The sequence below is a fragment of the Rhinoraja longicauda genome, chromosome 4, assembly GCF_053455715.1.
Source record: "Rhinoraja longicauda isolate Sanriku21f chromosome 4, sRhiLon1.1, whole genome shotgun sequence".
NCBI lineage: Eukaryota > Metazoa > Chordata > Chondrichthyes > Rajiformes > Arhynchobatidae > Rhinoraja > Rhinoraja longicauda.
This window is the reverse complement of record NC_135956.1, coordinates 45,470,971-45,485,645: the sequence shown is the minus strand read 5'-3', so window position 1 is coordinate 45,485,645 and position 14,675 is coordinate 45,470,971. Positions and strand designations below refer to the sequence as shown.

At 44.0% G+C, this 14,675-nt stretch overlaps 1 protein-coding gene across 4 annotated transcripts in view; it reads right to left on the bottom strand.

Annotated features, from left to right (window-relative positions):
- LOC144592731 (collagen alpha-1(XIV) chain-like) overlaps positions 1–14,675 on the bottom strand; it is a 109,178-nt gene that overhangs the window by 44,947 nt on the left and 49,556 nt on the right. For all 4 annotated transcript variants that reach the window (XM_078397656.1, XM_078397657.1, XM_078397658.1 and 1 more), the window contains exons 21-26: positions 14,578–14,652; positions 13,460–13,599; positions 11,436–11,559; positions 8,299–8,442; positions 4,931–5,095; positions 580–618 (exon numbers count right to left, since the gene is read on the bottom strand). In XM_078397656.1, coding sequence (XP_078253782.1) covers positions 580–618; positions 4,931–5,095; positions 8,299–8,442; positions 11,436–11,559; positions 13,460–13,599; positions 14,578–14,652 — 687 coding nt within the window. The remainder of the gene's footprint in view (positions 1–579; positions 619–4,930; positions 5,096–8,298; positions 8,443–11,435; positions 11,560–13,459; positions 13,600–14,577; positions 14,653–14,675) is intronic.

Here is a 14,675-nt window from a genome sequence, read left to right as displayed (position 1 = left end):
ACCTTTCACATTGATAACAATTACTCAAGATCGATGGAAACCAATTAACCAACAAACCCACATGTCTTTGGGATGAGGGATGAAACTGAAGCATCCGAATGAAACCCACATGGTCACAGGGAGAATGTGCAAACTCCACACAGACAGCACCCGATGTCAGGATCAAACCTTGCTCTCTGGCGTTCTGAAGCAGCAACTTTACCAGCTGTGCCTGTTCTACCCAATGCACAACTGTGCCGCCCACGAGTTGAATCCATGACTTTCTGACTCAAACACTCTGAACTATCAGAGACCCGCCTTGCACTGATTTAACGTGCACAGCTTAGGAAAATAATTTCTGCTCAGCTTTCTAACTACAAGAAAATCTTTCTTTAATACATAGCCTTGGGAATTTAGTGGCAATGCAATCGCTTCCAAATGAAAGGAAGACAACAAAATAGCAAGATGTGGTCATTTAAAATTTCAGAACAGCGGAGCATCAAGTCAAAGGGTAATTTCTAACAATCCCTCTCGGTAGGCTGTTACACTGTCAGCTGAAGATGTCCAGTGAAAGGTGAAGTGTCAGGTGACATCCTTTACCTGCAATGCTGCTATCTCCAATGAGGGCCAATGGACAAGCTGAAAGTAAAACAATTGCACACGTCAGTGTCAGGAGTCATGTCACATTCCCCATTCCCATGTAGTGGCAATGCTCCTGGCTTCCCAAATCAGCATCAGGCACCAGCAGCTCACCTTCCCGACCATAGACTCTGAATTCCACATTCCTTTTAGTTTAGTTCAGTTCAGTTTAGCGTTACAGCGCGGAAACAGGCCCTTCAGCCCACTGAGTCTGCGCTGACCATAGTAGAGTGTACACTAACACTATCCTACACACTAGGGACAATTTTTACCAAAACCAATTAACCAACAGACCAGTACGTCTTTGGAGTGTGGGAGGAAACCGGAGCACCCGGAGAAAACCCACGTGGTCACGGGGAGAACGTACAAACTCCCTGCAGATAGCAGCCCCAGTCAGGATCGAACCCGGGTCTCTAGCACTGTAAGGCAGCAACTCTACCGCTGCACCACTGTGCCGCTTTTCTCAGTGATCATTTCTATCACAGACTCCCTAGTGGGTGTAGGATAGTGTTAATGTGCGGGGATCGCTGGGCGGCACGGACTTGGTGGGCCGAAAAGGCCTGTTTCCGGCTGTATATATATGATATGATATGATTACACATTCCTGATCACTGACTCGGCCATGTATTCCCGATCAGACCCTCTGGCTCACACATTCCAGATCACAGAATCTGGATCAAGGATGTTCCTGGAACGGCTTCCCAACCACAGCCGTGAACGTGTGTAAAAGCTACCAGATAGTGAGGGACTAATGGATATAAATATTTTGGAACATATTCGGGGTTAATCTGCTGAAGATTGGAAGAATTGGGATGAGTTTATTATTGTCACATGTACTGAGATAACGTGAAAAGCTTTTCTGTTGCATGCTATTCAGTCAGTGGAAAGACTATGCATGATTAAAATCAAGCCATCCCGTGTACAGATAGGGGATAAAGCGAATAATATTTAGTGCAAGTTAAAGTGCCACACTTCCCACATCTGAGACCACTGCGATGGACATGCATTGGATCCAAAGCACTTTAGAACATCTTGGAGCTAGGAAAGATTCATAGAGCCATTCAGCACAGAAACAGGGTCTTCAGCCCACCACATCTATGCTGACCTATTTGCCTTCTATGCTTTGCCTATTTAAGTGTCTATCTCAAGGCCTCTTACACATAGTGACGATACCAGATTCTACCACCGCCTCTGGCAGTGTGTTCCAAACGTCAGCCACTCTCTGTGTAATGAACTTACCCCCTGGATCCCTTTTAAAACTCCTCCCCTTCACCGCAAACCTGCAGCCTCTTGTTTTTGATACACTTATCATGGGAAAAGGGATTCTGACAATCATCCCCACTGACAGGATCCACGTCCAAGTTTGTTTCCTTTTTGGCAGGACACCTGTGAGATGGCAAGTGAAGGTACAGACCACTGCCAGCATGCTGAGCTCCTAAAGTAGCAAGAAAACCCTTGAGTGAATTTGCACCTTCTCCCCAGCGCGCTCTGCCAAAACAGGGGACATCATTAGAGTACGAACAGCAATAAAATAACCATCTGGATCGAGTTAAGCATCTTTCACAGGGAATCCTGGAGGAAAGACTGCCTGCTTTACCGAGTAATTGCGATGTTATTTTTTTTGCATATCAGGAGATAAGATTTATCAGGGGCTGATTTAGTCTGGTATCAGTAAAGGGAAGTGTGGACTGCCGGGCTGGAAGGAGCTGGACATGACACCACCAGTGGTGGGAGAAAGTTGGACCATCAGCTATGTGTGAGCATCGTTCACGGCACAGAACCAGTTCCCACCTGAGAGGGGGTTAAGCAGTGAGACCACTGGACTGGGGTTTAACCAGCATCTGACTGGGTGGAAAGGTGGAGAGAGAGCATGTGGAATGATACCCTGCAGCTTCTCCACTAGTAGCCAAGCTGGGAGGTGGACTATGAGACTCCACCATACAAGTGAAGTGATAAGGGTTAAACACTAGAAACAAGGAACTGCAGATGCCAGTTTACACAAAAGCGCACAAAGTGCTGGAGAACCTTAGTGGGTCAGGCAGCATCGCTGAAGAACATGGAGTCTGAAGAAGGGTCCCATCCCAACATGTCACCTATCCATGTTCTCCAGAGATGCTGCCTGACTCGCTGAGCTACTTCAGCACTTGGGACCTTAAGAGTTAAACTCTGCTCACTGCCGAATTGCCTGTCAGCAGAACTCACCATTATCAATGATATTAAGAAAGGCCAGGAATGGAAGCAGTAATTACACAGGGTGACAGCCCAGGCTCAAGTTCCAGACCTGACCCCAGTTCCAGCTGACTATGGAGCACTTTGATCAGCACAGTAGATGTCAGGCACAGAAAGAGTGAATGTTATCCACCATACTGGTCAAAGTGGGATTTGTGACATAGGAACAGAACTCTAGATGAAAGCTTTAGATATAACCTCAAAATCATTGGTGATGGATTTTAGAGCCACAGAACATAGAGCTGTACAGTACAGGAACAGGCCATTTGGCCCATGATGTCTGTGCGACCTAGATGCCAAATTAGAATAGAATAGAATAGCCTTTATTGTCATCCAAAAACATGTTTTTGGCCAAAATTATGTTTCCCACAGTAAACTAGTTACTTAACAACTAATTAAACTTTCAATAAGTCTACCAAACTTCAATGAGGTCTTTGTCATCTCCAGATGTGATTGACCTTGATTTCCCAGCACTTTCCCATTGTTAGCTTTGCTTCAGTTCTCTAGCCCCGAGTTCTAGGATTTACCGACCAAATTAATTCCCTCAATCTCCCTCTCTTCCTCTCCCTCTGCCTCCCCCTCTCTCTCTCCCCCCTCTCTCCTTCTCTCTCTCCCTCTTCTTCCCTCGCCCCCTCCATTGCCCCCTCCCTATCTCTTTCCCTCCCTCTCTACCTCCTTCCCTCTCCACCTCCTTCCCTCTCCAACTCCCTCTCTCTCCACCTCCCTCCTTCCCTCTCTGTATAAATTCTCTCTCTGTGTAAATTCTCTCCCCCAAAGCTCATTTTGTAGCTCAATTTCAAACTTAGTTGTTTTGGCAGTACTGTGAAGTACCTGGTGATGTTGGGCCAAGAAGTAGCAAGACAAAGAAGATAGTGATCGGCTTCAGAAAGCAAAGCGGTACACATATCCCGGTTTACATCGTGGTGCCGAAGTAGAGATGGTTGAAAGCTTCAAATTCCTAGGAGTAAATATCACCAACAACTTCTCCTGGACCACCCGTGTTGAAACAATGGCCAAGAAAGCATACTCATGCCTCTACTTCCTAAAAGGCTTAGGAAGTTCTGCATGTCCCCAACAATCTCACCAATTTCTAAAGATTAACCAAAGAAAGCATTATATCAGAATGCATCACCGCATGGTTTGGGAACAACTCCATCCGAGACTGCAAGAAATCGTAGAGAATTGTGGATCCAGCCCAGACTATCACACAGGCCAAACTCCACTCCGTTGAGTCCATTTACATCTCACGCTGCCTTGGCAAGGACAGCAGCATAATCAAGGACGAGTTGCATCCCTTCTTCTCCACGCTCCCATCAGGCAAGAGGTGAAGAAGTATCAACAGGCACACCTCCAGATCCAGGGACAGTTTCTACCCAGCTGTTAGCAAGCAACTGAAACATCCTACCAAAAACTAGAGAGCAAACCTGAGCTACCATGTCATTGGAGACCCTCGGACTATCGTTAATCTGACTTAACTGGACTTTATCTTGCACTAGTCAATAGTAGTCAATAGTCAATAGTCATTTATTTGTCACATACACATAAATGTGCAGTGAAATGAAAAATTACCCGCAGTTCAACAATAAGACCAATAAGAATAATCAATAAAAATGCAATGACACATACAATCATAAACTAACACCAAACAAAAGAAACATCCATCACAGTGAGTCTCCTCCAGTCCCCTCCTCACTGTGATGGAAGGCCAGAATGTATTTTTCTCTTCCCTGCCGTTTTCTCCCGCGGTCAGGCTGTTGAAGTTGCCACATCGGGGCGGTCGGGGCTCCCTACATTGAAGCCCCCGCCGGGCGGAGAAAATCCCGCGGCCTATTTCAGGCCGTGCCGGACGGTGAAAGGTCCGCGGCGGGCCTTATTATTCATGTCATTCCCTTTATCATGTATCTGTACACTGCCGATGGCTTGTTTGTAATCATCTATTGCCTGCCTTTCCGCTGACTGGCTGGTACTCAACAAAAGCTTTTCACTGGACCTCGGTACAGGTGACAATAAACTAAACTAAAGCCTAAAGGAGCTGTGGAAATAAAGATTGTTGCTGTTGAGACATCAAGTCATGGGAACTCACTTGCAGAGGCTGTCTCACAGACAAAGGTAACAAGCTCGTCCTCAATCTTCTTGAAGGCATCAAAATCATCCACGAAGAAAGCATGTCTGTTGCTGGGCTTGTTGGCAATGTTCATAAGCTCTGCGTAATCAGCATCAGCAACACCAACCGCAAAGATCGTGAATCCTGCAGCAGAAGGGAAGAGCATGTTTAGCCCATATATTTTTGGATGTATTGGACTCCAAAGTTGGTTAACTCACACTATGATCTAGTCGGTATCAAAACACCATTAATACTAGTAGAATGTGCAAGTCAAGGTAGAATTTGGACCATAGCTTTGCACACTTTCACTTTAATTCTAATATAAAAGGTAGTTGGGCATCTTACAATCTTTATGTAAGTTTTTACAGCTCAGTGACAGGCCATTTTGCCCAAATGCTCCATGTTAGAAACATAGAAAAATAAGTGCAGGAGTAGCCGTTCGGCCCTTCGAGCCAACACCACCATTCAATATAATCATGGCTGATCATCTAAAATCAGTACCCCGTTCCTGCTTTTTTCCCATGATTACTTTCGCCCTAAGAGCTAAATCTAACTCCCTCTTGAAAATGTCCAGTGAATTGGCCTCCACTGCCTTCTGTGGCAGAGAATTCCACAGATTCACAACTCTCTGGGTGAAAAAGGTTTTCCTCATCTCACTCCTAAATGGCCTACTCCTTATTCTTAAACTGTGCCCCCTGGTTCTGGACTCCCCCAACATGGGGTACATTTTTCCTGCATCTAGCATATCCAATCCATTAAGAATTTTATATTTTTCTATGAGATCTCCTCTCATCCTTCTAAATTCCAGTGAATACAAGCCCAGTCGACCTATTCTTTCAATATATATCAGTCTCGCCATCCCGGGAATTAACCTGGTGAACCTCCCTCAAGAGCAATAATGTCCTTCCACCAATGGGACCAGCACCGATCCCTGAGGTACACCACTAGTCACAACAATGTTGGTGATTCTGTCCCACGTTGCCTCCTCCCATCGTCATCTCCCACATCACTTTCTATTTCTTCTGCCTAGTAAATTTATTTCCTTTTAGAGTGACTGTATTAATTGCCTCAAAACAGTCAAACCCTGTTCCATATACCCATCATCCTCTGTGGGAAAACGGTGCCCCTCAGGTTCTTATTAAAACATTCCCCTCTCACCTTAAACCCATGTTCTCTGGTTCTTCATTCTCCTACTCTGGGTAAAATCCTCTTGTGTATTTACCCTATCTATTCCCCTCATGATCTTATACACCTCTATAAGATCATCCTTCATCCTCCTGCACTCCAGGAATAAAGTTCTAGCCTTGCTCAGCCTCTCCCTATAGCTCAGGCCCTCAAGTCCTAGCAATATCCTCGTAAATCTTCTCTGCACTTTTTCCGGCTTAATAACATCCTTCCTATATCGGGGTGACCAAAACTGAACACCATACTCCAAATGCAGCCTCACCGTGTTGTACAACTGTAACATAACATTCCAACTTCTGTATTCAGTACCATGACTGATAGTTTCTGATGTACCAAACGCCTTCTTGACCACCCTATCTATCTATGATGCCACTTTCAAGGAACAATGTACCCAGCTCTTCTTGATCCTTCTGCTCCACAGCACTCCCCTGGGCTCTGCCATTCACTGTGAAGGTCCTTCTCTGATTCGACTTCCCAAAATGCAACACCTCTGCTTATCTGCATTAAACTCCATTAAACATTCCTTGGCCTAACTAATCAAGAACCTGCTGTAATTTCTGATAGCCACCTTAGCTTTATACCATACCACCCACTTTAGTGTAATCTGCAAACTTACTAATCATGCCTCCTACATTCCCATCCAAACACCAATGTGACCAGCACTGATCCCTCAGGTACACCAGATAGGCATCGAGTCTGAAAGATAACCTTCCACCATCACCCTCTATTTCCTTCCATAAAGCCAATTCTCTATCCAGTTGTCTGGCTCTCCCTTTTGTGTCTACCTTCAATTTGAACCAGCACCTGCAGTTATTTTCCTACACATCACATCTCAGTGATGTGGGAGATAACTAGAGCATCCAGGGGAAACCCACATGATCACAGGGAGAACAAGCAAACTCCACACAGACAGCACCCAAGGTCAGGATTAAATCTGTGTCGCTGGAGCTGTGAGGCTGCAACACAATGTAGCTGCACTGCAGAGTCATACAACATAGAAACAGGCCCTTTATCCAACCATGCTCATGCTAACCATCAAATACCCATCTATAATAATCCCATTTACTAGAACTTGGTCTTTAGCCTTTTATACCTTGACGATTCGAGTGCGCATCTAGATACTTCTTCACTGCTGTGAAGGTATCTGCCACCACCACCTTCTCAGGCTGTGCATTCCCAATTGTAACCAACCTCTGGCTAGAAACACTTTTCCTCAGATCTGTTCTAACCTTCTTACTCTTTAGCCTATGCCCTCTGGACTTAGGCATCTCTATTATAAAGAAAGGTTTCTTACAATCTACCCTATCTGAACTCCTTATAATTTTGCATACCTCTATCTGGATCTCCCTCTGTCTCCTTTACTTTCTCACCTGATCCGATCCCTCGACCAGTATTGAAAAACCTATCAATCCCAACATGGCGATACTCAATAACTACACGTCCCCAAAGTGTTCCAGGGATAGACAACCGCCTGTGTGAGGAAAGTCCCCATTTCAGCTGCCCCTTTTCCTCAGACCCTGGTTCGAGGTTCTGCCGCCTCTCACCTTGTCAATCCTTTGCTGAGTTATTTATTCCTTCATGAAGCCACTTCTCATTCTCCCAAAAGTGCAGGAAGTGAGCAAATCTATCGCTGGGCTAAGCCTACGATACTCGAGTGAGCACGCTTTGATATCACAAGACTACGGAGATAAGCATCTCAGAACATAGAAAATAGCTGCAGGAGTAGGCCATTTAGCCCTTCGAGCCAGCACCTCCATTCAATATGATCATGGCTGATCATCTAAAATCAGTACCCCGTTCTTGCTTTTTCCCCATATCCCTTGATTCCGGTAACGCCAAGAGCTAAATCTAACTCTCTCTTGTAAACCAGTGAATTGGCCTCCACTGCCTTCTGTGGCGTAGAATTCCACAGATTCACAATTCTCTGGGTGAAAACGTTTTTCCTCATCTCAGTCCTAAATGACCTACCCCTTATTCTTAAACTGTGACCCCTGGTTCTGGACTCCCCCAACATCGGGAACATTTTTCCTGCATACACCCTGTCTAATCTTTTAAGAATTTTATATGTTTCTATATGATCCTCTCTCATCGTTCTAAATTCCAGTGAATTCTAAATTACAGTACATCCAGTTGCAGTTTCCAGATAATTCTCTCTCCATTACCTTCCAACTGCATTTCTTGGGAAGTCTTGATAACATCATCTTGAGATCGACCATCTGTAATGACTACCAGGACATTGGGAATGCCTCTCTGTAACCCTGCTTTGACTGTGAACACGGAATCCTTGGCATGTTTTATGGCTTTACCTGAATATTAAAACAAATAAAAGTTAATTAGTTCAAGAGAACACAGAACAGAACAACATACCATGTCCGCACCGAACAAAATACCAATCTAACTAATTCCATCTGCCTGTACATGGTCTGTACCCCTCCATCCCTTGCCTGTTCATGTATTTGTTTAAATACCTCTTAAACATTGCTTTTATATCTGTTTCTACCACCTCCCCATGGCAGCGCATACAGGCATCCACTATTCTTTGTGTAAAAACTTGTCCCGCACATCTCCTTTAAACTGGGATAACATTGACCTCTGGTCTGTGACATTTCCACCCTTGGGTAAAAAAAAAACCTAACTATCTATGCTCATGCTAGAAATAAATCCACAAACCTTTCAAAACCAGAATTCTAAACTTAAATTCTGAAAATGTGCATTGCACTAGTCAGCCCAGCCTAAAGACCATTCCCCAACACTTTAGGCTGGGCTGACTAGTGCAATGCACATTTTCAGAATTTAAGTTTAGAATTCTGGTTTTGAAAGGTTTGTGGATTTATTTCTAGCATGAGCATAGTTAGGTTTTTTTTCCCCCAAGGGTGGAAATGTCACAGACCAGAGGTCAATGTTATTTATTGACTCGGTTGGAATCACATGTGAGAAATGCTTCACATTTAAGCCATCAACATCTGCCCACTAGAACAATATTATTCTCTTTGCAGATATAGGGCAGCAAATTGGTTAGGATAAAACATTTATTTCACAATGTTTTCATTGCCTGCTATGTGGGAGTTACAATGGTGAAGTTGAGTGCTGGAAAGGAGGATTGTTATGGGGAAGGGGAGAGCATCAATGGAGAGCATTAAAAGAAGGGTCTCGACCCGAAACGTCACCTATTCCTTTTCTCTAGAGATGCTGTCTGACCTGCTGAGTTACTGCAGCTTTTTGTGTCTATCATTAAATGGGGAAGGGGAGTGGGAGAGGAAGGGGAGAGAGGGAGGAGGGACCGTTGATTTTATTACAGCAGTTTTACACCTTTTCTTATCTACTCAGTGAGATATTTGGACAAAACATGGAACATAGGAACAAGAAGACTGTTGAATCCCTTATGAATCATTTAATGATAGACACAAAAAGCTGCAGTAACTCAGCAGGTCAGACAGCATCTCTAGAGAAAAGGAATAGGTGACGTTTCGGGTCGAGACCCTTCTTTTAATGCTCTCCATTGATGCATATCAACACCATTACCTCTCTTAGAGCCATAGACTCCAGACTTCTCTTGGTTACATAAACATTAACACCCAGTAGAATTCTATTTAAATCTATAGTTTAAACTATATTATTTAACTCTTTATTGGAGAAGAGGCAAGGAAACTAACATCATCTCTTCCACTGACAATGAGTTTGCTAAACAAGATTACATCATTGCGATTATACGCAAAGTATGGGTTCACTTTAACTTCACGTCATTTAAAACTATGCTTGCGTGTTTTAGCAAGCTCTGGATATTTTAATGTTCATATTTTCTCTCCTGGCTGTTTAATGAGAAGGAGGTAAAGCTTAAACTATGATTGCTACGTCTTGCTTGATGATGACAGTGTTTTATTGAAACAGGAGGCTAGGCACCTGGGACACAGCATTCTTGATAATACTTGACTGACAGTTCTGTACAGTGTGGGCACACATCTCTCCCCACATGAACAGAACCATCCCTCCTTTTACTGCTACCTTATCTCTTTTAATCTTCATGGGAGTGTTTAACTCTTTCACCTCTGAACAGTCTCACCCAGAACCAGTTAGTCAGCAATTCTGTACCCGCTGCACTGTTTTGCTTTCAGTCAAATGTGAAGTTAATTGTCAAGTTCCCCCTGTGACCCAGATTAAGAACTCAGCAATTAAAAATCACAATAACAAAAAAATATTATTCCTCCTGCAAAGAAAAAAAAGTTATTTAGAAATATTAATGATATGTTTTCATGCTTTTATTTAATAATGGACTGCTTCCCTTTGTGTCTGGAGGGCTGGAGTGCAGAGGGGTGGCTACATATCCTGCTTCAATGTAATGCCCTGGTTACACCACCTCTGGACCACTGCTAGAGTCCTGGGTACCATACCTTAGGAAGGATGTACTGATGCTGGAGGAAATGCAGAACAGATCTACCATAATGACGGAGTGGACATAGACAGGATAGTTCCTCTTGTGGGAGAATCTAGAATGAGGGGTCACTGTTTAAGAATAAGCTGTTGCCTATTCAAGACGGATGAGTTTAATGTTTTTCCTGAAAGGGTCCTGAGTTTAGAGTTTAGTTCAGAATTCAGATTCGACAGATACAGCGTGAAATCAGGCCCTTCGGCCCACCGAGTCCACAAAACCATTGATCCCTGTACATTATTTCAATGTTATCCCAGTCTCCCATCCCACGCACAAGGGGCTATTTACTGAAGCCAATTAACTTATAAACCTGCACATCTTTGAAAAGTGGGAGGAAACTGGAGCACCTGAAGAAAACCCAAGCGGTCACGGGTGAACGTACTGACTTCGCACAGACAGCACCCATAATTAGGATCAAACCCAGGTCTCTGGTGCTGTGAGGCAGCAGCTCTACAGCTGCACTATTGTGCCGCCCTCAGCCTTTGGAACTATCTTCCTCAAAGGGTGGTGGAAAGGGCATCTTTACATATTTTTAAGGCAGTGGTAGATAGACTCTTAATAAGCATGTGGGTGAAAGCTAACTGGGGTTGGACAGGAGAATGGAGTTGAGAATGCAGTCAGATGAGAAGTTCAGTCACTCTGTAATGGTGGTTCCAGTCAAAAAACATTGCTTTAAAAGTTCCAACTGCTGCACTGTCCAGATTCTGGTTCTGGCAATGCTCCTGAAGGTACACATGATTAAATATGTGTGGTCGTAAAACAAATACCGGATTTTGTGACCTACATACAAAACTTTGCCTTTTTCACCTGCACAGCATCATTTAAACACAAGTTTTTATGCAACGTTGAATTCCTATCCCCAGCTGGTTGTACCTGTTTTTGTATTTCCACCCTTGTACTTAATGCGTTGGACAGCGTTGAGGAGAATCTCCTTGTCATGGTATGAGTTGAGTTGAAATTCTGTTCTGGGATCATCGCTGAACTGAATGATTGCAACCTGTTGAATTTCAAATGTTAGATTCCACATCAGTGAAGCACAAATGTTTACATTCCACTTCACACTGACTTGAATATTCTTGTTAGTTGAGGGATTTTGTGGGGTTAGGGGACTGAGGGAAGAAGTTTTTCAAAAAGTCTCTCAAAAAAGGAAAACCCTCATCGAATCAATCCTCATAATGTCCCGAGATTCACAGGAATATGGGCTGGGCAACTGGTCAACAGGAGCAATGATAAAGGCTGACTGTCTTGCAGCACAGAACCAAGTCATTTGGCCCATTCAGTCTTTGTTAGCTCACAGAGCAGTCCCAATCCGCCATTAATTATTCCTGTAATTTATTCTCCCCACATCTTTATCCTAAACACATTTGGGGTAATTACAGCAGCCAATTAATCCACCAATCTGCACGCCTTTAGGATGTCGGAGGACACCCCCGCGGTCCCACGGTGAACGTGCAAACTCCACACAGTGAGCACGGGAGGTCATGATTTAAACCCAGGCAAACTATAACGCAGCAACTACCTGGAGTGCCTCCATGCTAAGCTGTGCCACATCACGGATTTTAAGGCTAGAACAGAACACAGACTGTAGTTTCAGTTGGGAACTTCAATTTGGGGATAAAACACAAGCCACAGGAACAGTTCCATAAAACCTCATGCAGGAGTAAATGAGCGGAACAGAAGCCAAGATTCCTAATGAGAATAGGACATGTGGAACACTCTGTAGGGAAGCGGAGACAGTAGCGAGGCTTTGTAACAAGAGCTTTGTTTCTGGGACACTACTCCATGGATGTGGTTAGCTGTGGTTTGACTGAGGATTATTTGAAAATGCACATTTAAGTTGAGCATTGGCTCTAATGTCATAAAACCTGAGTACAGGGACAATATTGCATTATCGGTTATTTGGTTTCAGGCAATTGCTCTCCGATATATGAGTGAACCAGAGAATCACAGAGGGAGAAATGTCTCTGCAGATAATCACAAAATGCTGGAGTAACTCAGCGGGTCAGGCAGCATTTCTGAAGAAAAGGAATTGGTGATGTTTCGGGTCGGAACTCTTCTTCAGACTCAGCAGTAGTTTTCTGAAGTGAACAGTGAGGGGTGGAAAGGGGAAGATGTGACCCGTGATGGGAGGTGAGAGCAAAACTACAGGAAACAGATGAGACATGGGTGACGGTTCACAACTGTGGGGGGTAGCAGGGAAAACACCTTTGCTGAAGAATGAGGACATCCAACATGTCCTCGAGTGAAAAGGTTTGTCTTGAGCGCAGATGCGACAGAGATGGACAAACTGCAAGAAAGGAGTAGTGTCCTTTCACGAGATAGGGTGGAGAATGTGTAGTCAAGGACTAGTGTCCTTTCACGAGATAGGGTGGAGAATGCGTGACTCCTGTTTTGTGGTGAATCTGGAGCTTTCTCCTTAGAGCAGAGAAGGTTAAGGCGAGAATTGGTAAGAGTTTGAAATCATGAGGGGTTTGATGTTGCCGGATCACAAACCAGAGGACACATATTTTAGCTGATTGGCAAAAAAAAAGGCAGGAAATTAGGATAATTTGCATTTTAAGAGGTGTGATTTGGAACCCTTTGGCTGGAAAGGTGGTGGAAGCAGTTTCAGCAGAGCCTTTGAAAGAGAATTGGATGAACACCTGGCAAAGCAGCCATTTGCTGGGCAATGGGGAAGAGCAGTGGAATAAGACTAATTCAAAGAACAGGCACAGACAAAGTGGGATGGCTAGCTCCTGAGCCAATGCACTCAATGATTCAAAGCCTGGTACCACTGTGGTGAAGGCAGGACGCACAGAGACCTTGTTCCACTCAGCAATCAAACAATCACTCACTGAGGCACCACCTCCAGTTCCTTCTGGCCAAGTTCAGTCCCACCTCCGCCAGCCAGTGCTTACCTGAGTCCCATCCGGCCCAATCTTATACAGAGCTCCAATGGTGTTGTACAGGAAACCAATGATCTTGACAAAGTTCTCATCCCCAATACTCCATGACCCATCCACTAGGAAGACCAGATTAGCTTTGGCATCTTTGCAAACTGCAGAGAGAAGAACAATTAGAAGTCGTCCAAAATAAAAGGCAGCTGTTATAGTGCAACATCTAAACCACCTGAAGAAATGCTCGGAGCATAGTTACACCAAGCTGATCTCATTTGATTAGTCCAACGGCGATGTGTATCTAAACGTCACTGTTCCCACCCTAAACCTTAATATCCAGGCCAAAGAAAAATCTAGCAATGTGTAGGAAGGAACTGCAGATGCTGGTTTACACCGAAAATAGACACAACATGCTGGAGTAATTCAGCATCTCTGGAGAAAAGGAATAGGTGACGTTTTGGGTCGAAACCCTTCTTCAGACTGAGCGTCAGGGCAAGGGAAACTAAAGGTATGAAAAGGTACAGACAAATCAGAACCAGCACCAATGACCCAGGAACGATATCGTCCATTGTTGGCTTTGGAAAAGGTGAAGTAACGGGATATGAACAGTGAAACTAGCAGGACGACTAGGGTGTTGGAGAGTTAGAGAGAGACGGAATGCAAGAGTTACTTGAAATTAGAGAAATCAATATTCATTCAGAGCTTTGAGGATGTCAATTGATTCCCAATCTCATAACTGTTTGGGGAGAGAGTTCTAAATTTTTACTGTCATTGAAGAAGATACCCAACACCAGCCCTAAGCAACCTCACTGGAGTTCTTCTGGTAAAACATCTTCTGGTAAAATATTGTTTTTTCCTCAGTTTCTCCCCCCAGCAACTCTGTCAACATCTTAATTGGTTGAAAACTCCTTTAACAGGATAATCGGTTAGTCCCATTGTAAGTCATGGTCAGTATACAGCATGGACAATAACCAACTTGTATAAAGCAGAGGATTGGGAAACCCTTTCAGTAAAAGGCAGGAAACACAGCAGAATAGGAAAAAGTTAAAATTGCCACGGGAGTATTTGTCATGACTCTTTTTTTGTATAAAGTCTCATAGGTAATCTTATTTCCCTTTTTCAACTATAATTTCTCTTACCCTCTCGAGCCGGTGGGATGGTGGGTGGTGGGACGGTTGTTGGAGGAGGAGTTGGTGGCTCAGTCGGAACTGGAACTAAAGCAAAAGAAATAGATACA